Source organism: Oreochromis aureus, linkage group 11 (assembly GCF_013358895.1).
Source record: "Oreochromis aureus strain Israel breed Guangdong linkage group 11, ZZ_aureus, whole genome shotgun sequence".
Classification (NCBI taxonomy): Eukaryota; Metazoa; Chordata; class Actinopteri; order Cichliformes; family Cichlidae; genus Oreochromis; species Oreochromis aureus.
In genome coordinates, this window is record NC_052952.1 from 7,459,828 (window position 1) to 7,484,282 (window position 24,455).

General features: G+C 39.4%; 1 protein-coding gene across 1 annotated transcript in view; it reads left to right on the forward strand.

Moving 5' to 3' along the window:
- The window catches only part of col14a1a (collagen, type XIV, alpha 1a), a 151,009-nt gene that overhangs the window by 70,024 nt on the left and 56,530 nt on the right, over positions 1-24,455 (forward strand). Inside the window, exons 24-33 of the mRNA XM_039619618.1 lie at positions 1,377-1,523; positions 2,962-3,036; positions 5,498-5,637; positions 7,946-8,069; positions 16,444-16,587; positions 16,864-17,028; positions 17,245-17,283; positions 17,451-17,589; positions 20,832-20,974; positions 23,930-24,039. Coding sequence (XP_039475552.1) covers positions 1,377-1,523; positions 2,962-3,036; positions 5,498-5,637; positions 7,946-8,069; positions 16,444-16,587; positions 16,864-17,028; positions 17,245-17,283; positions 17,451-17,589; positions 20,832-20,974; positions 23,930-24,039 — 1,226 coding nt within the window. The remainder of the gene's footprint in view (positions 1-1,376; positions 1,524-2,961; positions 3,037-5,497; positions 5,638-7,945; positions 8,070-16,443; positions 16,588-16,863; positions 17,029-17,244; positions 17,284-17,450; positions 17,590-20,831; positions 20,975-23,929; positions 24,040-24,455) is intronic.

The window sequence follows — 24,455 nt, forward strand, 5'->3', positions numbered from 1 at the left end:
ACAGGTGTGACTAATACCATTACCAATGATCCTGATTTGCTTTGGTGTGCAAGCGAGGCAGTGTGCACAACATCAAGGCAATGACAGCGCAGCAACAAAATTGAATGCAGCTTTATTAAAATTAAACTGAATAACAGGAATGCACTGTGTATGTATATCAGATCTTGGCTCTGCTTTAAAATAGATTTTTCCGACGGCGTTCAGGCTCGTGGTTGCTGTTGATTAAACTAAATTGGAAGCTAGCGTTGGCTGATAAATGCATTAGAGACACGAACAAATTCGGCGTGTGATTTGTGCACGCATGTCATTGCCTTTCGAGCGAAGAAGACAGCAGGAAGGAGAGAGATTTCTCTCCCGTCTTCCTCGCGAACTTTTCGATTTGTCTTTGTCGCGCTCTCTCTCCCTCTCCTGCCTGAGCAGCGGTGGGATGCTGAAGTCGAAAGTTTAGAGATTTGCTTTAATCCACACAGAGCCAGCCAGCTGCTTAAACACCTTCTCGGATGGAAATGTGTAGAGCCTCGGTGACAGCTGTTTCCCTAAACTTTATTATCTATGGCTGCTTCCTGCACGGAGGAGGAGCTAATTTGTCAACCTCCAAGATGAGAGACACATTAAGAAAAAAGATTAGACTAAATGAAACTGACAAATGGCAGCCATTAGAGTGTGTACTGTATACGCGAGTTTCCAGTTTGTACCTTTTGGGCTGCCAACATAAATTCTCATGTCTTTTCTTCTCTGTGATCCTCTCGCTGTGCAGCTTGTCAAAACAGACACTACAAAGAACGTGTTTGCAGTCTGCAATCCAGGGGAAACTGTCAAGAGAAGAGAAAAGAGCTCAATAACGTGATTTATTTTGATTTTCAGTTGATTTAAGATGTTTTCCCACACTTTTTGAAAACTTTCTCAGTTACCTTTTTGGTGAAGTGAAAGCGGCACATGTGACAGATTCTCAACCAGTGTTTGTGTGTGTGTGTGTGTGTGTGTGTGTGTGTGTGTGTGTGTGTGTGTGTGTGTGTGTGTGTGTGTGTGTGTGTGTGTGTGTTGTGCTTTCATCATGATAAATATGCCTGAGAATGAATCATTTTGATGAATCACAGTTAATTCTGTAAAGTAAACAAAACATGAAGCTTCATAAAGGTGACAGATCCTTAAACCGAACTCAAATCTGATAATATTTACCTTAATCTGCTAGAAAATGTATTATTAATATTATCTTTGATTTTCATTAAGAACACAGAGGAAAATGAAAGTGTGTCTTTTGTAAAAGTTCATCTAAAAAGGATCTCCAAGCGATTTCAGTCTGTTTGGCGTGCATGACTTTTATTGGGAATGTTAATCACTCTGAATCAGCTCTTTTATTTCTTGTTGCCTTGCAGATGACCAGAGACAGGAAGTGAGGCTGGGAGGTGGAGTTTCCCGACACTGCTTTTACGACCTCACTCCTAGTAGCCAATACCAGATCAGCGTTCACGCGCAAATACAAGAAACGGAGGGACCCTCTGTCTCCATCACTGACATGACACGTATGCTGGGTTTATGTTTGTTTTATGTCAAAGCGGTCAATCATTTCATTCATTTCTATTTATCATGAACATTTTTAAAGCGGTTGCAAGTTTTATTCTTATTTCTTTTTTACTCATTTCTCATCTAATGCAATCAGTTGATCCTTTACGTCTCCATCTTATGTATATTTTTCCCTCTTTGCACCCTGTAGCCATCTGCTGTTGCACATCTCGTAGCTTACGTTTTCTTTCATTTGCTCGGTTGCACTCTCGGAAAAGATATCGTGTTTGGTCCTGCTGATTTCTCAGGGGGCTTTCAGGGTAGTGGTTGGCTCCAGAGTGTCCTTCTAATATCAGTGAATGCCGATGTCATTCACTGATAAAAAATGAATAGATAGATATGTTCTCATATTCACATTGCTATGTAGCAAGACATCTTTTGGATGACTTCATCTGTTTGGTTTTGGAAATAGTTGAAGGTCTATAGACAAGAGAAAATTCACTGGTGTATTCACAGTAAATGTAATTAATAAGAGTGTGTCTGTGTATCAAAAGTTTTAGCTGTTAGCCACAGCAAAGAGAAGCAGCAACTACAAATAGTCATAATTGTATTAAGTGTATTAAGTTCAGTACTTGAAATTGTACTTGTTGCTTTTACACACAGCCAACAGCTACTTTTCCATATCATTTGTGTAAGTCTGTAAACAACCAATGAAGCTCAAAGGGTGAAAAGACACAACAAAGACAGGAAACAGCGTCAGGTAACGAAGGCACGAATTTCACCTGAACTCCTCACTGTTTATCATTCAGTGACAACTGCGTCAATCAAGCAGATATTCCCAAGCAGGCTACATATCTTTGTTTTGTCACCACAGCGGTGTGGTGTGGAAGCTGAAGAAGCATTTGTTGAGATAATCTCATCCAGTTTTACAGAGTATGTGTCGCTTCTTAGCGCAGTAGCAAATCTCTCCGAGATGATTCACTTTACTTCTCTCTGGTTTGACAGAACTTTCTCCAAAGTAATTAATCTGACACTGAGGCACAGACTTTAACTTGGGGCTGTTTTTGAGTCTTACAGACAATAGATGCTAGACTGATGAAAAAATCACTTGTGCTGTCCCCAATTTAGGATGTATAGAAACAATTTAGAAAGTTCAAATCTGAAGTAAGACAAACTCAATAAAACACAGAAGCTGTATTGCTTGTGTACAGTATCTACAGATTGCATTAGAAATCTTTTTTCTGTAAAGGTCCAGAGCTCAATCGCTGGAGGAAAGGTTAATAGAAACAGACCACTGCTATGTCTCAGTGTGCCAGCTGTGTTTGTGTGCTCATGCAGAAGTGTGTGTTTGCGGTCTGCATGTAGACCCCATTGATGGTGCCACTTGTCACTGTCGTCATGATTGATGACCTTGCCTTTTTTCTCTGTGTCTCTGTGTGTGTTTGTGCATGCTTCCAGTTCCAGCACCCACTCAGGCGCCGACTGAACCGCCCACTACGGAGCCCCCACCCACAATCCCACCAGCCAAAGAGGGTGAGCAGAGGCTTTTAATACTCTTATGTTCAAATGTGGTGGATAATCCTTGCAGTTGACATATTATTTTTTTTAAATGTCTTTTCAGTGGAAATATGACATCCATCTTATTTCTGTTCCTTATTCCTGCCTGGTGTATTCATTGTGTACTTTGAAAAACAAAAATGGCCAAGACATTCCTTCTCATGAGTTTGTTTACATACAAAAACATGTGCATTCAGTAAAAATGATGTACTTAATACTTGTTTTAGAAGTTGTTTTGAAAACTTCTTATCTGAACTTATTTTCCCTGTGCATGCAGGAAAAATGCGACTGAAGCAACTTAGGAAAATGAATGTGAGACAGAAGAGTGTGTTTAGGGGATATATTGGGAAAATGATGCCAAAGATTGAGCTGCCAGAGGAGAGGAAAAGGGAAATACCAAAGAGAAAGTAGTGATTGAGGGTGTGCAGATGGTGTGACAGAGGAGGATGCTAGGGAGACGGAGGCACGAAAGAAGAAGACAGTCCCCAACATGCTATACCGCTCTGCTGTGGTACTGAAACTGAACATACACAGTAAATCATAAGGAAATTTGGAGAGTTGGCTTGTAAATTTAGGGTGTGTTAAAGGAAAATCTCAGACATTTTTATTCCACAATGACTTAATTATGTGAAATATACTGATTCTGCTGCAGCTAACACCAAAATGAAGAAAAGTAACTTCTTATCATATTACCACAGGCTCAGCTAAGCTAATCTGATCACTCCCACTCAGCTTTACTTCTCCTCAAATCATGCAGGGTACACCTGACTCACCGCTGACCAGCAAGTTATGATACCTGTGAAGTCATGTTTCTCTTCAATCACTAAGTAAAATTTAGAAAATGAGCCTCAGCTGTTCTTGATAAATTCAAACTACAATCTATGTAATAAAAAACATCCAATCCAAGCACTATATCTATTTTAATATGTTAAAAAAGAGAGCATGTCAAATTAAGGCATTTGAACAATTTAAAAAAAGCCAATAATGAATATGATGTCACTAACTTTTTAATAACACTTGAGCCTTTGGAAAGCAAGGAGTCTAATTCCTCTGTTTTTATGCAAAATGCTTATAAAGCCATACTTAATATAGGATTTTGTGCCCTCTTTTATTAGGTGACAGGTCATTACAGCTGGCATGCCAGTTTAGCTTTGGGCTGCTTTATTAAAGAGCCATGCTGTTGTAATACATGCAGATTTAGCACAGTTGACGAAGCTAAAAAAAAAAAGTCATCTGGAGAGCAGCATGTGTTGCTCCAAAACTTGTATAATTCCTTCAGTATTAATCTGAAGAAATTAATCAAGTTCAACTTTTGTTTTCTCTTTTTGATGCTTTCAAGTTAATAAAGATGATTTGCAATTCAGTCTTTATTAGCACACGGCTTCTTTCTTTCTTTTCTAGACAGGGTTGTGAATGACTCATGAGTTAGGACAAGCAAAAATCTTTTTCAAATGGCTTTTTAAATCGAAAGCTCAAGTAACGAAGGGGTTTGAGTCCACCACCCTTTCACCTACTACCCAGACAGTCTTCGTCCTCCTCTGTTCCTGTCTGATGAGCTCAGGTAAAAGGTCGCACCGCAACACGAGGTCCACAAAAGTGAAAGACACACCTGCTGAGCCCGCCTGGAAGCGCTTCTGTCTAAGTTTCTGACCTTTGTCAGACCAGTGCCTCCATCTGTAATGACAGGCAACCTTTATTCGGGACAGAACTGCAAAGATGGGAGAAACAGAACACAAGGGCCGTGTTTTTGTTCTAAGTAGGAGGGAGAAGACAACGAAACAAAGTTATGCAGCATAAAGAGATGGAAAGAAAATTTACAGGAAAATGGTCAAATGTTCAAGACAGATAGCAACACAGACAGGAAACACAAACAATCCTCTGTAACATTGAAGTTTTCTCCTCTCCTTTGTTTCATTTGAATTTATGGATCCTGACATGGTCATAAACAAGGTTAGAAATTTAGCAAAGACTTGGAGGTTGCAGACTTGTTAAAACCACAAAACAACTTTACAGCAGTGATGATAAGGCTACTGGGAGTCATCGAGAAACCTGAGACAAATAAAAGAGGGAAACGTCGCTGCAGGGCCGTGGATATATAAGAGCAGCACAACCAGACAGGATAGAGATGATTTTGTATTCAGAAAAATCAGAGTTTAAAAATGTGTGTGCACCATACCTTTAATCTTATGAACTCCACAGTTGGCAGATTGCTCTGAAGACCTAGTCTTTGCATATTTACCCTTTTCCAGCAGATGTATATTTGCAGAGCTTCATACTTTGCATATTTACTCTGAGTCTGAATATATTAGGCAGCCAGTTAATATTCCACTTATGCTTTGTCCTCCGCTGACATTCACTCTGTGTGAAATTTTTTTTTGTGTGTAGACACAAATCGTTGTGCTGACTAAATCTGAACCCCTCCCTTATCTGTCTGAAGTATGTAAGGAGGCCAAGGCTGACCTGGCGTTCCTGGTCGACGGCTCCTGGTCCATCGGAGATGACAACTTCATGAAGATTACACGTTTCCTCTACAGCACCATGGGATCGCTGGATCTGATTGGACAAGATGGCACCCAGGTCAGTCACATGACAGCATTCTTAGTGAACTTATCTCATGTTTTACTCATTCATACCGATTTTCCTCAAAAATCTGTCATTACATGAGGAAAGAAGATTTATGGATTAAAACGTCATGCTGTCTTGACCGCCTCGCTCTGACTAACAGTGAAGTGAGACTCTTTGCAGGGCTTGGATTCACATTTAGGACTGTTAGTGGTTGTTGTGTCTAGTCTAAATTCCTGTATCTAGTGAAAATTACCGTTTTGCCAGTTTACACAGTTTAACCAACAGAAATCCAAATTGTCCCTAAGGCTTTTCATTTCCTTTCAGTCTCTTTGCAATTTATTCTCTTTGTTTAAGCATTTTTCCTCATGGGAAATATGATGTAAAGCAGACAGTGGGGCTCCAGCCAAATGCAGCCATACTCAAAACCATAATAATGAGGGAATAACTTAATTGCATATCTGAGTATAATCTGAGGGTTAGGAACTCGTTCACAGACGAGAGAATTATGTGTATGCGGGTGTTAATCCCTGCAAAAAGATAGATTACAAACCCCTGCTGCTCTAGCAAATTACCTCATCCTCTTTCCTCCAGCCGTTATGAACTGCAGCCAATTTCACCAATAGCCAATCACCAAAAAGAGAAAGAAAAGCTCTTTTTAATTTTTGCTTTAGGATCTGCTGAAGCTAGACTAACATTCAGCGGACAGTAAAATAAAGGAGCTTGGATGCTCTTATCAAAGAGCCACTTAGTTTCTGTAACCTACTGTTTTCTTTGTTTCAAAGTTAGCCACTTAAATTTGATTATAACAGAGATTTGAGTTTAGTCCACATCCTTCGGATCATTTATTGTTTAGGGAAGAAAGGTGCTGACATTGGCATTCACTGATATTAGAAGGACGCTCTGGAGCCAACCACTACCCTGAAAGCCCCCTGAGAAATCAGCAGGACCAAAGCTTTATGTCTGCTGAAAAGTTTGGGAAAGTGAGACGAAACTTTAAACTCCCCGTGAGTCAGTCTTTACTTTCTGGAATGACTTCTTGTTGCTGAGCGGTATTGAGTTAACTCCACTCATTTGCAGCCACCGTTCCACAAAACAATACTTTTCCTGCAGAAATGGTGATTTTAATAAGTTGAGTGCAGATGCATTAAAGCTGGTATAAACAGTGAGTGGTTCTCTGTCAACTTGATTCTAGCACAAGCAAAAGTTTGACTCACGTTACCACGGGGGATATTACCATCTTCACTCCCTCAGACTGTCTCCCATTTATCAGGTCCATCAATAGTAATGCTCAGCTCTAACTCGGGGCTGTTGCTCCCTGTTGTCACTGTGAACTCATTTATTTGCGCTTCTGTCCTGCATGGCCCCCACGATGTCAGCAAACCTCAGCTGGTTCATTTATCACACTGTAGAGGTGCTTGCTAAACCCTTTTGTTTGATTTGTGTAATGTCTGCTGTTAAGGAGTTCGCTAGCCTCGCTGTGCCCCATAACCCTCTGGCAGTAGGCTACCAGCATCACAGCGCTGGCTGTAATGTGAGAAAGTTGGCTGCACAATAAAGAGGGAGTTGGCTGGTTAATGTAGGCTGACCGAAGCCAACAACAGCACCATTAGCAGTCTGGAGGTAATGACAGTTGTCCGACGCTCTTAGAGTATGGCTATTAGACTGATTTCAGTGCTAGTTTGGGAATGTGGATGTATGTATTCCTAAGTTTCTCTTATGCTTGTAGAAAAAGTTGCAATATTCTCTTTTCGCTTCATGAGTGTTTCTTAGTGTGAAAAATATTAAATACACCAGTAAGGACCACATGAAATAAAGGTGATAACTGTGCCCCATCTATTGAGCTATAACCTTAAACAGTGAATTGTATATTTAGGCTTCTTGTGCATCATGTACAGACAAACCCATCTGCACTACATTCGCTTTGTGGGGCTATTTAGTCACACCCCAATTTATATAATTACACAATTACCGTCAGTGAACAATAGCAATATCTGTTTGATACTGTTGTTAATGTCCAGAAAAAATTCAGAAAGTGTTGGTGATAATGACGTGGATATTAGGTTGTTTGACCAAGATCGCAATCATTTGGCTTCATAACACTTGAATAATGCCAGATAAGCTTTTTTGTGTGTAATTTAGGTTTTTTGTACTATGGGGAGAGGCTGAAACTAACCTGAAAACCCTTTGCGGCAGTATCATGAATGACATGACTGCGAACAGATGACAGAATTTTACTATTTTCTAAATTTTCCCTTTATAGGCAAACGGCACTTTAAATTTGCATAATTTTTATTTGACATGTGTCTCTGTCTCTCTCCAGGTGGCCGTTGCTCAGTTCAGCGACGATGCTCGGACCGAATTCCAGCTGAGTTCTCATAGCAACAAAGAAGCACTGCTGGAGGCTATTCAGAGAATCAGCTATAAAGGAGGAAACACCAAGACAGGTTAGAAAAGCACAATGGCAATATTATAGTGGTGATAGTTACTGCAAGGGTTTAATTCAGATTCCATGTTTATATAATTCACTTTGTTTAGCTCCATTTATTAGCAGGACAGTTTCATCTTAATGTATGTTAGTACACTGCTCAAACATTTAACACAGATGGAAAAGAAAAAAATCATGCTGGATCGCCTGGATAATGTTTTAGGAATAAAAGGATGCCAAATCGTTTTGATAAAAAATTAAAATGATGAACCTACAGAGGGCCTAATTCAAAATCAAAGTGAAAAAGTGATGCTAGTCCATTCTGAGGGAGTTTCCTTGCAGCAACTCAAAATGGTACTCAGTAGTTTGTATGCCCACCTCATGTGCTTCTATGCATGACCGACAACGTCTGGGCATGCTCCGAATAAGATGGATGGTGTCTCTGAGTATCTTCTCCCAGATCTGGACCAGGGCATCACTGAACTCCTGGACTGTGAGGTGCAACCTGAGGGTGTTGGATGGACCGAAAAATGATATCCCAAAGGTGTTCTATTGGATTTAGGTCAGGCAAGTGTGGGGGCAAGTGAGTGGTATCAATTTCTTCATCCTCCAGGAACTGCCTGCCCTCACTGCCCAGCCCTTCGTGGCATTTGCCATAGAATACCAGGAGTGACAGTTTCTGTTTTGGATGGTGGGTCAGTGATGCTCTGCGGAGGAGTATCCATGGAGGAATACAACAGACTTCTACAGGCTAGGCAACAGCACCCTGACTGCTATTAGGTATTGGGATTTCATCCTTGGACTCATTATCACACCCTATGGTGGTGTAGTGGGTCCTGGTTTCCCCCAGGTGTAATGCCCGGCTTTATGTGGCGATTATGCAGGCAGTTTCTGGAGGATGAAAGAATCAATACCACTGACTGGCCTGCACGCTCACCTGACCTAAATCTAACAGACCACCTCTGTGACTCTATGTTTGGATCTATGTTTCCTTCTTTTTTTACTTCCTTCTAATTCAGCGCTCTGTAAGTAGCTAATTTATATTCCCGTCATATAATGTAGCATCCTTTCGTTTCAAACACATTACTCAGTCCATATCAGTACAGATATCCAGCATCATTTTTTTACCACTTGAGATCTGATGTGTTTTTAAATAAAGTTGTCCTTTATTTATTTTTTGAGCAGTGCATATAACTATAGTACACACGTGTACAAATAACTCTACTAGTTTCATTCGTATCAAATGTGCGTCATTAACATCAAATCAGTATTCTGTCAGTGTTGGTATATTGTACCACTCCTGCTTCATTGTCAGTATGCATAACAAACACTATGGATGATGAATCTATTGTAAAACTCATGTTGAAATGTCCCGCTGCGTTAGTCTACACAAGGTGAAAGCCATTAACTCGATGTGGTATGTGACTGTGCAGGTAATGCTGGTCGTTCAGAGCTCTTTTCCTCTGCTAAAGTTTGGGTCAGGGCTCAGTGTCTGCACACAGTAATTGTGTCCTTGAGCTATACCTATGTAATACAGAGCCGATTCCACTAGTCTTCCTACATGTTTTTTCCTCTACTCTCTTTCTTTGTTGCTGATTTTTGTTCCTTTCCTCTTCTTCTTCCTTTTAAGCGTTCTTCTTGGCATTCCTTGTTTTTCGGCCCCTTTGTTTCATCCCATCCCTCTTTCATTTGTCTCCTCTTCCTAAATGTTCTCTTCTGTTGTTCTCTTTGGTCCAGCTTCTCAATTATAGTTTAACAGGTGAAAACAGGTGGTGTTTTAGCTGACAGGGCAATGTGTATATGAGTGCATTTGGTCTACTGCGGAGCGGAAAATAAACCATGAAATTTAATCTTCACCACACAATAAAAAGTAGGAGTCAGTTGGTTCACGCAAGGTTAAGCTAATGCTCACAGACTCACCAGTCTCTCTCCAGCCCTGATCTCTTTGTCTCACACACAAACACACAAACGCACACATAAACTAGAGCCAGCACAGTAAAAATATTCCTCAGCAGCTCAGCTACGCTGTGAGTTATTCAGGCTGTTTTTACTTCACCTAAGACACCAACACAGCATGTATTTTAGACCCAATTTTTAACTTGATTTTTATATTTTTTACATATTTCAAACAGGAAAAAGAATAATAGAATCTGCATAGCATATCTAATACTTATATTTATGCTTTGTTTTTACAATAATGAAGGTGAAGAGTATGTCTCTGTTTGGTTTAATGAGGTTTCTTCTATGGTTTCTCCTCTGTGATCCATCCATCCATGCATCCATGCATCCATCCTCTTCTGCTTATCCTTGTCAGGGTTGCGGGGGGGCTGGAGCCTATCCAGCTGTCTTAAGGCGAAACGCGGGGTACTCTGTGATCCCATATTCCTAATATAGCTTCTAAAACATAATGCAGCTCTGTTTTAATTACACAGGTAAACATCCCCTGATGCTATTTTTTAGTTAAGTTCAGTTTACCCGTATCACTCTTGGACCCATTGTTTTGAGTTTTGTGAAGTTGATCTTGTTTTCTTTTTTGTGAGGTCATTGTTCTTAATTTTAGTTTTGTTTCTGTTACTCTTTGAAATTCAGTTGGTGTTCTTTATACTTGGTTCCTTGTGTTTTTTTATTCTCCCCGGTTGCTCTTGTATAAAGTTTTGTCTGTCGTTTTGTAGCAGTTGTCTGGAGTTTTGTAGCATTGGTTGTCATTTGGTATTTGTTTACTGGATTTCTTATGTGCTTAGTTTTGTACTTTTTCTGGTCTCAGTGTTTATTTGCTCCCCTCCGTGTTTTTCCCTTATTCTTAGTTTTTTTATTTGGTGCATTAGGTATGCATAGATCATCTGTAGATTTACACTTTCTCAGTGTCTTCTTTCACTTCATATATAATCCTAGAATTGTTACAGTGTGTTGGGATCAGAACTCTGCGGGGGCCCGACAGTCTGCAGCAGAAATCCTTATTCCTCTTGTCACTGATGATAGTCTTTTAGGACTGACTGTGTTTCTGAGGGTTGATATGCTGCTGAATGAATTTTGGACAGAGAATGTTACACAATGAAAAGGACTCTAAATTGCCTAAAGCGCAAAACCCAATTCCCCTTCCTTACAGTACATTTTGCTCCTCTGGTTCATTGAGGGACAGGTCAGCAGTTCCTCTGGCTTTCAAAACCGAGGCTTGCAATACAATCCATAAGTCCTTTGTGCTCTCCAAACCCAAACTATTCCCTTTTCATTTTTTTCCAAACCTCAGATTCTCCTCAAAGGCCCCATTAGGGCCCCTCGTTGTGTCCAAATCCACCAAAGCCCCCCAAAATATGTACTTTTATTCCTTTTAAACCTTTAGCCTCTGGCTATCTGTGAGAATACAACAGCTAGCCAGCAAGAACCCCTGCAGTGTTAATGCCCTTTTATGTTTACTGTAAGTGGTTTGCTCACTTTATATCGCCGTCCTATGACCTTTGGAGTAGAAGAAATGTGCCCAGAAGTGCACTTGTTTATGGTATGATTTCCAAAGATGGAATATTTTTTAGGTTTAAGTTCAGTCTGTCATCTTTATTAATTCTGAGAAATAGTTCTGCCTCCTTACCTCATACAGTTGGTTGAGAGTGAAGAGCTGCTCCTGTAGCAACATGGATTGAGTTTCTTGTTTGAAGGTCTGCAAAGGTTTTTGCTTAAGGAGATCCGACAGCTACTTATTCATATTCTGATCAAACCCGTAGTGTTAAGCCTTTTCTATATACCCATTTCATAAACAATATGTAAATGATGCTGCATCCTTTTAGACTGTATAGTCAGATTCTGTTCCAGCATCAGTACGCTCTGATACAAGCGAGAGAGAGCATGCTGAGGCTTATATTCTGGGATTTTGTTTGTCACTACGCATTTCATTAACGTGTTGTTGAGCCTCTGGCTGGCTTAGTCAATGATTGATGTAACATAGATATAGCACAGTGTACATGAGTACATTAGTCCTTGTGTGTGTGTGTGTGTGTGTGTGTACATGAGTGTGTGTGTGTGTGTGTTGAGATTTTTTTTATTTTTTTTGCTGTATACAAGTAATTGTGTTAATCCCTGGCGCTGATTGGCAGTACAGTATACACATGGCGAATTGTGTTTCTGTATCTTCTTGTGAGCAAATGTAAAAGTGCGTCTTGATTTCCAACTGTAGTTATGTGCATGTATTAAGGAGACACAGCATTCAGTGTTACTTTTGATTTTCAGCTATTTAGCAACACATTCATACTTTATTAGGAACACCTTGATGGTACCAGGTTGGACCCATTTACTACAGAAGCGCCTTATTTCTTCATGGCACAGATACAACAAGGTGCTAGAAACATTGCTAAGAGATTTTGCTTCATATTTACATGATAACATTACACAGTTACTACAGGTTTGTCAGCTGCACACCTGTGATGTGAATCTCCCATTGCACCACAACGCAAAAGTGCTCTATTGGATTGAGATCTGATGACTGTACAGGCCATTTAAGTACAGTGAACTCATTATCATGTTCAAGAAACCAGTTTCAGATGATTGAGCTTTCTGACATGTTGCATTATTGTGCTGTAAGCGGACATCAGAAGATGGGTACACTGTAGTCAGAAAGTCAGCAACAATCCTAGACAGGTGTGGTGTTTAAATGATGCTCAGTTGGTTCTAAGGGGCCACAAGTATGCTGAGAAACTTTTTCTCACATCATTACACCAGCAGCCTGAACTGTTGATACAAGGCAGGATGCCAAATTCTGACTCTACCATCCAAATTCAAATTCAAATTTTATTTGTCACATACACAGTCATACACAGTACGATATGCAGTGAAATGCTTAGACAACTGCTCGTGACCTACAGAAAAAAAAGAAAGACTATGAATAGGACAGGATGTCGTAATGTCCTAATGTCGTAGTGGAAATTGAGACTTATCAGACCAAGCAATGTTTTTTTCCAATCTTCTGTTGTTCAGTTTTGGTGAATTGTAGCCTGATTTTCTGTGTTTAGCAGACAAAGATGTGGTCTTCTGCTGCTGTAGCCAATCTGTTTCAAGGTTCAATGTGTTGTTCATTCAGAGATGCATCTTTGCATTCTAATGATTGGTTGTTTGAGTTACTTTGGACCTCTGTCATCATCTGGAAGAAATCTGGTCATTTTTCTCTGACCTCTGTCATCAACATGGCATTTTCACCCAGAGAACCGCTCGCTGGATATTTTTGCTGTTTTGGACCGTTCTCTGTAAGCTTTGGGGTTGCTTATGCAGCAACGTACTGCATACTGAAGTACTAAAATCAGGAACAATGCCATGTTCATAGTCACTTAAATCACTTTTTGTTTGCCATTCAGATGCTCAGTTTGAACTTCAGCAAGTCGTCTAAGCCAGTGGTTCCCAAACCTTTATTGCTAGCCCCCCTTTGTTTTACAAGAAAATCTTCAGTTGCAGGAGTAGTTAGTCGTTATAAGAAGTGTTTGTGGACTAAAAAAATAGAATTTGATTTGGAGAGCCCAGCGTGTGCTCCCGACACAGGGGAAACGAATTCTGTCGGGGATACCTACCTTGGAACAACAGCTGTTGTGGAGGTGAAGCCAAAGGCAAGATATGCTTCATGTTCTAGTCTTTAGCTTGGAAGGAAGTTGGTTTGGAAGCATATTTAGCGATGCTTCAAGCTATGCTTTGCGTTTGCATGGGAGCCCCTTAAAAAAAAACCCTGTCCATTATGCTAGAAGTCTCCAAGCATTTTTTTCTTTTCTTTTTTTTTTAATATCATACCGCGCCCCCCCCTGCAATGGCTTCCGTCACTTTGAGAACCCCTTGTCTAAGCTATGTTGACAAAAGGCTAAATGCATTGGGTTGCTGCAGTGTGATTGGTTGATTAAACATTTTTATTAAATTGATCAGGCATACCTAATAAAATGGCCAGTCATACATTATATTAGTAAGGGTGTGACTTTTTTTAAGAAAGCACCCTATCTGTATTAATGCAGTTTTGTGGGACCCTCGCTCAATTTTCTAGGTTTATGAGTCCTTTATGAATTCAGAATTAGTGTATGAATGAGTTTCGGTGACTATAAAACTCATTCCACCAGTACATTAGTCAAACCAGTGAAACCAATAAAACCCTTTCTAAAGCCTTTGTATATTTTCAATAATGCTTTTCATGACCCTGATTAAAATTTTAAGTACTCTCATGAGCTTACTGTAACTTTTTAAAGATTAGAGGATTTAATGGCTCTGTCCATTTATAATACTCCAGAGGGAACATTACAGTCTCCACCTACAGCCACAAAAGAACAGGGAGGGAGCGTTTCCTACTGCAATATAACTTTTTTCTCTCTTTTTTCTTCTTTTTTTTGCATGAAGCCTTTGAATTTTAAAACATTTAAGCATCTTTTGTTTTCCCATATTGTTTCTCTTCCTGAGTGACAACAACAAAGCTGATAAACTGCCAGACACCAGAACAAATGTAAAATGACACGGATTACACAAACACTCTCAAAATAATGAATCGCTGATTGATGATGGGCTTCTGAACTCAAGCTGTCCTGACATGATTTGGTTTTGTAATAAGTTTTTTTATCACTTTTTTTAAACTTGCTCTCCCCATCTGGATCCACTCTTCTGTCTTCTTTCCTATCCTCCACGATCCACTTAGCCCCTCCCCTGTCTCATTGTCCTTCTTTCCCACTCTGTCCAGTGTGTCACTTCATGCCTGGCTAGCTGCTGTCTCACCCATCACGAAGAGAAGACAGTAAGAAACAGATGTAGCACTGGCAGATATCTGACATCAAACCACTTTACAGGCAAAGCACTCTATCATTTTTCATCAGTGACAGCTCACTCTCAAAAAAAAAAAAAGCAAAGAGGAGAAAGTGAAGATATGATGTGGAGTGTGGTTAAAAACTGGAAGACATCATGTGCACATAGAATAATTCATACCAGTGTTTAGCAGTATCGGTTAATGGGCGGGCCATGTATGGACACGCTGGTTTTAGTGCAAAGTTTCCTGAGTCTGCACCTCTTTTTATAACTCTTGCAAACACATGAGAAGAGAGAGGTGGGAGTTTAAGAGGACAGAGAAGGACTTTAGAAAAAATGGTGATGGTTTTCCTTTTTGTTATGAAAAGGTCATCTGGATACGAGCAACAATTAGCACAGCTCAACTAATCATTTCCAGCAAATTATAATGGACAAAATGCAAATGCTGGAATTAAATAGAAACTACCTAGCAATGTATGACTGATTAGACTTATTGTGGGTGCTCTATATGCATTCATTTGTGACAAATGGAAAAGAAAAAAAGTTGTAAAAGTTTCTGCTTTTATTTAGACCATCCGTCAACCTTAATTTTTCGATGCTTTTACCTGATGGCAGCAGAAGGAGCTTCCTGAAGTAAAAATTATAAAGAAAAATGTGCTGTAGGTGCTACAAAGTTTTTCTGCTGTTTTGAATTTTATTTTGCATAACTTTTCCAGGTGCTTAAAGCACAGTGATGCACATAAATCATCATTAAATTCACTGACAGGTGTGCACAGAAATCCCCTCAGTTGCTTTGCTGTGGGTGGGTCTTGAAACCTTTTAAAACTGTCTAGACAGATTTTATTGACTGATTACATCCATTAGCAAGTGACTTTTAATTTTTTTTGATAGCCTGCTGTAAACCAGATTGTGACATTGTCTATCTTTCTGTCTTTGGGTGTCATTGAGATACACAAGTCACAAGTTGTTTTCTGGCTTTTCTTTTTTTTTTCTAAATGCTAATCGCTCAGCCTAAATCTAATTTCAGGGGCTTTTAGGTCACTCATTTGATAATTATGGAGTCAGTAATGTATTTTATTAATGTCATTGGAATAATAAATTAGGAGGTCCATTAAAATTGCATCAGAGGTCACATGGTTTCACCTCTTTGATTGATGTGGGGAAGAGAATTTGAGATTATTAGAGATGACATCCGTGGTTCCAGTAGCTTTCATTTGCCAAAACATTTATCAGCATCGAGCCTCGCTTGGGAAACATGATTGATGATAAAATGACTGCTCCAAAATGTGAAAATATGAAGCTACAAATCTAAGTAGAGGTGTTAAAAGTGGTCAGCAAAGGTATTAAACACTATCTACAGGAAGCGAGAGGAAGAAAACATTTTGGGGAAAAAAGGAAATGATTTGAAAATGATTTCAAACTTGTTTTTAATTGTATCTTTTACACACAAATGTTCAAAAAACGTTTAAACATTTTGACTAAGTTGATGACTGTGAAGTTTACTGGAGGCTACTGGTGCCATCTGGCCAGGAACAAGTGTGACTTCACTGCTTTGCCTGAACCGTGCTTCATTTGTGTATGTAACAAAATGAAAACATGTGTGTGATTTTTCTGCTTTATGCTGCTTCTGGTTTGTCTCTTGTTAGGTAGAGCCATCAAACATGTGAAGGAGTCTATTTTCACCTCAGAAGCGGGAGCCAGAAGGGGCGTTCCCAAAGTCCTGGTCGTTCTGACCGATGGACGTTCACAAGACGATGTCAACAAAGTGTCCAAGGAGATGCAGGTGGAGGGTGGGTATTTACGTCATTAATCCTCAAATGCAATGAACGATGACTTACTCTGGCCCTAAAGTATGAGTCTGTGACAGTCGCTGAGATATGTAATGTTATGATGAGTGTGTGTGGTTAGAGTCCAGGAAGAAGATCAGAGAAAATCCTCATTCGACCTCTCTGTTTTAGTCCTGTATCTCTTGCCCTGCTACAGCAAGAAAACTAACAGTGTGTTAGATTAAAGGACTTAATTAATTCCAGCTTGTAATGAGTCTTCATATTTAATTTCATTCTCAGGCTACATCATCTTCGCAATTGGCTTTGCGGACGCAGACTACGGTGAGCTGGTGAATATCGCCAGCAAACCCAGTGACAGACACGTCTTTTTTGTGGACGATTTGGACGCTGTGAAGAAAATAGAAGAGCAGCTCATTACCTTTGTCTGTGAGGCTGCCACTGCCAGTGAGTAACACCACCTCATGTTTAAAACAGAGAGAGAGAGAGGCCGGGAGGAAAATGAGTTCAAGTCAGATGGGGATACAGACAGACAGAAGGGAAGAGGGACAGAATAAAATTCAGCTGGGAGAAAAGGAGATATGTATCCTGAGGAAAAAAATGGAGGAGAGGAGAATTTGTGCTAATGTTGTATGAACTAACAGACTCAGTTTTTTCTTTCAGCTTGTCCGTCTGTTTTGATGAGCGGTAACACGTTGGCAGGTAAGAGGTTCAAATACCAATCACACAGGGCCATGCACTGTACTGAAACCCCTGGACAGGAAGTAAATAATAATGACAGCAATTACATGATGATAGCCCACATAGTGGTGCTGGCAGTGATTATTGATTATTACACCAAAGTGTTAATGGAGATGATTCTGCTGCAGGTTTCCGTATGATGGAGAAGTTTGGCCTGGTAGAGAAGGAGTATAGCACCATACCTGGAGTTTCTCTGGAGCCGGGTTCATTCAACAGCTTCCCTTGCTACAGGTTACACCGTGATGCCCTGGTGTCTCAGCCCACCAAGTGAGTAAATGAACACTGATCCATCCGTTCACATCACAAGAATTGTGTCCTCCTTGAGTATTGGTCAGATTTTACTGAAACTTACAAACAGTGATCACCTATTGGGCTTTCACTCAAACTGTGCTCAACGTTAATGAGCTTCATAAACTCCAAACACAGCTCCAAATTCTTTAAGGTTGCATGTTGCTACATTTTGCATGAATAAAATGATAAAGACAGAAGTTCGCTGGATACCATTTGATATGATAGCTTGAAGCATCGCTTTGTATACCACTTGTATCCTGTTAGATGGTGATGATCGTGATCTTATTGGTTATGGTCAAGGATGGAGTGGTCCTACTGGGTGAATCCCTCATAAGGAAGGTGTGGTTCGGGACTTTCTATCACCATTTGCTAACATCAGTATTATGGCCACTGCCAAGTATAACATGCTGATGTGTTTACATATTTTTACATACTTTTTGGTTATGGTTGTAAATACTCCAGAACTCAAACACTTTCTTTTGGTGGTGAACTGAATAAATTTGTCCTGGGTATGACTGCTTGAGAGACTCTTCGACTTCTCATTGGATTTTAATTCTCATTAGTTTGTGCAATACAGCCAACCAATGGCAAGATAACTTATCAGTTTCTACAAATTACACTTTACAAGAACCTGTGAACTGTGATGGATCACAAGACACATGAGTCACTATGCCGCTGAAATTGTATTTCAGTTGGCAGTCAATAAAGTTGTGCATCATTATTTCATCTGGTAAGGAAGTGGACTTGCTCAGATTACTGTTCTCTTCATTTTCATTAATGATTTGCTCTGTTTTAGCTGAACACACAGTTTAGCTTTTCTAATTGATTCTCTTGTCAGAAAACTCTTAACTGGAGTCTGCATCTAATATAACAGTAACTTTTAAGCAGCCAAAAAACATCCATCCATTTTCTTAACCACTTATCCAACTTTAAAATGGGGTTGGAACCTATCCCAGCTGCCACATGGTGAAAAGCTGGGTACACCCTGGACAGGCTGCACTTTCTTCACATAGTTAGCACATACAGGCAGATAACCCCTCATCTAACGTCCAACATGCATGACTTTGGACTGTGGGAGGAAGCCACACAGGCACAAGGAGAACACAAACACATGCCAGTAACCTTCTTACTGTGAGGTTATTGTCCTAACCACTGCAGCACCACGCTACCCAAGCCAAAAAACAACTGATCACATTTCTTCTTTATGACTGCTAACTTGCCTGACAGCACAAATGCTTGATGAACAATTGGCACATCTGGAGTTGGCAGCTGGGCATAGCTTTATTCAAGTGTCATTAAGAATGAGATTAGATCTTAGAGCAAATAAGCAAAGATGATTTTGGCCATGAGAATGATCATGACACACGGACACGATAATAAATGAATCAGAAACATCTGTAATGCACTACTTTCTCCTTCCTAAGGTCTGGGTTCACACACTTCTGATAGCTGTGTGCCAAATCAGGAAGCTACATTTGTGTTTTTAATATGTTTGACTTTTTTTTTCTGATTTATGGTTAAAGTAAATGCCTCTGTATTTACATTGATGAAGGAGTCTTTTTAGTTCTTGACAATGATGCACCTACTTCCTTGAGAGTGTTGTTGACTTAGATGTTGTAAAGATGTTTTTTTATCCGTGGAAATAATTCTGTCATCAAACACTTTAGTTGTCTTCTGTGGTCTTTCTGGGTTTTCGATCTTGTTGGCCACTGTATTCTTTCTTTTTAAGAATGAACCAGATTGTTAAGATGGTCACTTCTAAAGTTTTTCTTTTCTCTCTGATAGATTTATTTTGGTTTTCTTGGTTAATGATCACTTTTTTTACTTCGTTCGGCATCTCTTTTGATCTATTTTTGATGGTTTCCATGAAAAGCTCCCAAATGCAAGTTAAAAACTTTGAATCACCTCCAGGTTATTTATCTCCTATTTGCTATAGAATAATGAGAGAAACTGCTTCACCTGGCTATTAAACTGCCTGTCAGCCAGTTTCCAATTATATTTGAGCCTCTAGAAATGGAGGACTGTTTATACAAATGGCTCTAATTCCGAAACAGTTACAATACAGTACAGTACCTTTGTTACACCCCTTAAATTAAAGCTGAAAGTCTGTACTTGTCCATTGTACCTTAAACAAAATTAACAATTTTATTTGGTCTGTGTTTTTATATCTACAGTTTTAAACATGTACAAGGGTTTAAATAAACAAACAGACAATTAAATAAATAAGTACATTTTTTATTTTAATAAATAAATAACATTTAATCAGTGTTTTGATAATTTTACATTATGTACACTTTATTCATCCAATAGGAAATTAGTCCTCTGCATTTAACCCATTCACTCAGTGAAGCAGTGGCCAGCCACCAATCCAGCACCCAGGGAGCAGTGTATAAAGACAGTACCTTGCTCATGGGTATCTCAGGGTAGCTGTTTGGTGGATTTAAACCCCCAACCTTGCTATCATGGGGCGAACACTCTACCTACTGAGCTATCACTATCCCCACCTAATCAATATATTCACTCTTTCTTGGAATTATACACCTCTAGGAAGTCAGGCACAGAACTTATAGTGAAAAAAAAACATGTCTTAAAGCTAAAACTGCAACAAGCCAGCCAGGAGTCGAACCTAGAATCTTCTGATCCGTAGTCAGACACGTTATCCATTGCACCACTGGCCCACATGCAAGGTCCTGGGAAGAATTTGAAAGCATTCGTAGAGATTTTTCATATATGTTAAAAGATTTGGTATGTATCTACAGTAGCACTATACTGCAGGTACACGTCTAAATACAACATACATGTTTGCTTACACTCAATAGCACTCAGAGCATTCAGTGGCTACAGTTTCGATCCCCAAGGTCTTTTCCGATGTTTTCCGAGCTTATTTCCACTTGATGCTGTCAACAAACTTCCATTTCAGCTTCCTGTTCTTTGATTGCTCATTTTCTGAAAAGTGACAACCACTCTGAAAAACTGAAGCTTAGGAGATTTAAGCCTGAAGTGCTCGGAGGCAGCTACCTATAAAAAGACTAGGCTCTGTGATTAAAAAGAGGCTGGTGCTCATAGTGAGTCTCAGGCAGCTGAAAACACTCTAAAAGCAATCACAACAGCTAAAAAGAGACAGCACACTTTTTAAAGACACCTAGTGCATACAAGCCTTTAAGGCACAGCTAAGCTCGCTATGTGTGTGTTTGCCTGTCTTTTCATGTGTGTGCCAGGTATCTTCACCCTGAGGGTTTACCATCTGACTATACTATTTCTATGATGCTCCGCCTACTTCCCGAGACCCCACAGGAACCTTTTGCGTTGTGGGAAATCCTCAACAAGGACAACGACCCATTAGTTGGACTGATTCTTGACAGTGAGTTTGAATCACCTATTTTCTTTCTTCTTTACCTTTTTTGTCTCAGCTGGATTTTCGCACATCACAGTTTGACAAGTATAGACTTAAATAGCAGATGTTTGCTACAGCTTTCCCAGCACCTCCAAGTAAACAGAGAAAGTGCATAATGAAGCCAAACTTAGAAGTCGGGCTGCAAAGATATTAATGATTCCAGCTGGGATGCTACATTAACTACAGTTTTAATCCACTATGGTTTATGCAGCTTTAAGAAGTTGGGACACGTTGTGAAAAGAAAAAAAAGAAAAGAAAAAAAGAGGAATGCAATGATCATTTAAACTCATGGTTAATTGTATGCATGCTATATGTGCTTATTTTTGATTGGATGCTATTAATGTGTTTCAAAATATTTGAGTCAGAGGCATTAAAAGACTGGAAAGGATGTGTACACGGGAAAAAAATGGTGCATTTCAGAAATCACTGACAGAAAAAGAAAATGATGCTTTACAAGTGAAGATGGGGAGGGTTTCATTACTGTTTTGAATAATGTGGCATATTACTTCACAAACTGAAGAATAATGCCTTGTAAAAGTAAACATTACAATTCAGAGATTGGAGTATTATCTACTGCAGTAGTTATTACAATATATTAATACGTCTGAAATCTGGAGAACTGGAGAAAAATCTGTCATGTAAAGAAAACATGTAAAAACAATCATCTAAACAAGAAACACCACCTTCTCATGATCCAAACTTATTAAAGACTTTTTAGAGATGGAAGGCTTTTCAGTGGTCAACCAGTCCACATTTGATTTTAAATGAATCAAAGACTACTGGTGCACCTCTGTCAAGGTTAACCTTCACATCACCAATGAGGCTGCACACTGTATACAAGCCTTTATATGCCCTGAAACATACATATCCATTTTTCTGGGAAGGTCTCAATGATTTCCAGAACAAAATGCAGTTTTCCACTTTCAAAATGTCATATTTTATCTTGTTTTTCTTTGTGGAAACAACAAAAACAATAAAAAATAGTTTGTATTTAACCTAGATGATCAAGAAAAATCAAAGATACAGACATGGTTAAAGTAAAGCATGGCCTTTTTCAAATCTAAGGTTTTATGTATCAGGACATAAAAATGATCTTTTCCTTAGCAGGTCTTAAAATGATGTAAATACAACTTTAGGTGAACCACAAAACTATTTATTTAACAAAAATTCAAAGAGTATAGGTGTGCAAAACTAAGTAGACCTGATTAACCAGTGTGAGCACCTCTATAAATGCAGAGGTTTTGGCAGATTACTTGTTTGGAGCATTCAGGTGTGTGTTTACACAATGCCAAAGAGGAAAGACGCCAGCAATGATCTCAGAGAAGCAATTATTGCTGCAGATCAATGTGGGAAAGGTTATGAGTCAATTTCCATCATTGTGTGGAAGACCTTCTGACAGTGGCCCAGCAAATTCACCATAATGTCAGGTTTAGCATTGCTCAGAAACTGTAAAAATACCCAAGAGCTACATGTTAGACTCTATAAGCCTCAGTCAGCATGGTAAATGTTAAATGGCTGCCAGGAGAAAGCTTGTTCTCTCTAAAAGGAACATGCCAACAGGGCTTAGGTTTGCAAAGTTGCATCTGAACAAACCACAAAGCTTGCAATGTCCTTCGGACAGATGAGACCAAAATGGAGATATTTGGTCCTAATACACAACGCCACATTTGGGAAAAAACAAACATTACACATGACCACAAACACCTCATACCAGCTACCAGCTAAAGGTTGGCCAAAACTGGGTTATGCAACAGGACAATGATCCCAAGCACAGCAGCAAATCTCCATCAGAATGTCTGAAAAATAACAGAATCAAAGTGTTGCAATGGCCTGGTCACAAGTCCAGATTGAAATGCTGTGGCAGAACTTGAACCTGAAGGGAGATGTGCATAAATAATTACTCACAAAAATCAGTGAACTGAACCAATGTTATAAAGAAGTGTGTGACAAATTCTTCTACAATGATGTGAGGGATGATAAAGTCATACAGAAAATTATTAATTCAAATTATTGCTGCTAAAAGTGGCTCTACAAGCTAATAAATCATTGGATGTACTCAGTCTGTCACACACTGTTCCTGCTTTTTGCCTTAGTTTTTGCTAAATAAATAATGACATAGACAAGAATGTCATATTTCTGTTTATCTGAGGTTGTAGTCATCTGATTTAAAGAGCTGATAAGGATCAGATTTGTCATTTTGTCCTGATACATAAAACCTGACAGACTGTATGCTTTCTTTTTAACGTGACTGTTCCCTGCTTTTTTTGGTAAATACCCGTATTATTTAACTCTTTCTGAATGGTACTGATTATATGTATGAAAAGGGGTCATGGCCTTAAATTTACAGCTGTTGATCAGCCACAGCTTGAGTATGATATAAAGTCAGTTTTAGTTAAAACAGATGGGATGATGATGATAATGGTGGCTGAAGACTTACCATGGTGCAGTGGCTGTATAGTAAGTGTTTGTGTCAGACTGTGATAAGCCATATCACAGAAAACAGTGCACACTCGGTAAGCTCACCCCTAGGGTGAACTTTTAGAAGTGTTTTGGACATCACTGACTTGGAGAAGACTTGATCTGCTGCCATTTCCATATCAGTGTATGAGATCCCATGTGAGATCCCAGGAGTAGCTGGAGGATGTTAAAAAATCATTTAGTTTTTTTCTGCTTTCCCAATTCAGCCCGATACAGCAAGAAGGCAACAAAATTGCATTTTAGTTTGGGCTTGAGTTACTTTTGAGTGAGTGACATGTATTTGCTTACATCTTGAGTCTTTAGTGTGAATACAACAGTGTATGTGTTATTCAAAACGCTGTTTCTGTTAGTCCAGGCACTTGAAATATGCAGTTTGATTTTGTTTGTTTCTGATTGAATTTCTTTTTTCCTCCCAACCTCACTACCACCACTTTCCTCCCACAGACTCTGGAAAGACACTGACGTTCTTTAACCATGACTACAAAGGAGAGTTCCAGACTGCTACCTTTGAAGAGGCAGCAATCAAAAAAATTTTCCATGGCAGCTTCCACAAGGTTAGTGTTTTTTGCAACTCTACGCTGAAAATAACTTTACGTAGCTGGATTCAAAACATAGGCATCACAACAGACAAAGAATTTTTGCATTGTGGCTAACATTCTGATGTCAAGCAGGTATGATGTTCACAAAAACTGTATATAAAAGATGAACATAACCTCCGGGGCTTAAATGTAAAGCCAGCATAGGAGTGCTTGCTTAATCATGCTTTCTCTCTAATGGCCAGCAGGGGTGAGTTGGCCAGTTGTTAAAGCAGATGTAAGAAGTCACATGTTGTTATTATGACACTTCAAGTCTCTGTCTGTCTGTCCACAGACTTCTCCCACGTGATCAGGCATTCAGTAAACAAGATTGCCCACACAGGCACATGTTCTAATCTAGATAACATATTATAGCCTAACGATGAGATATAATG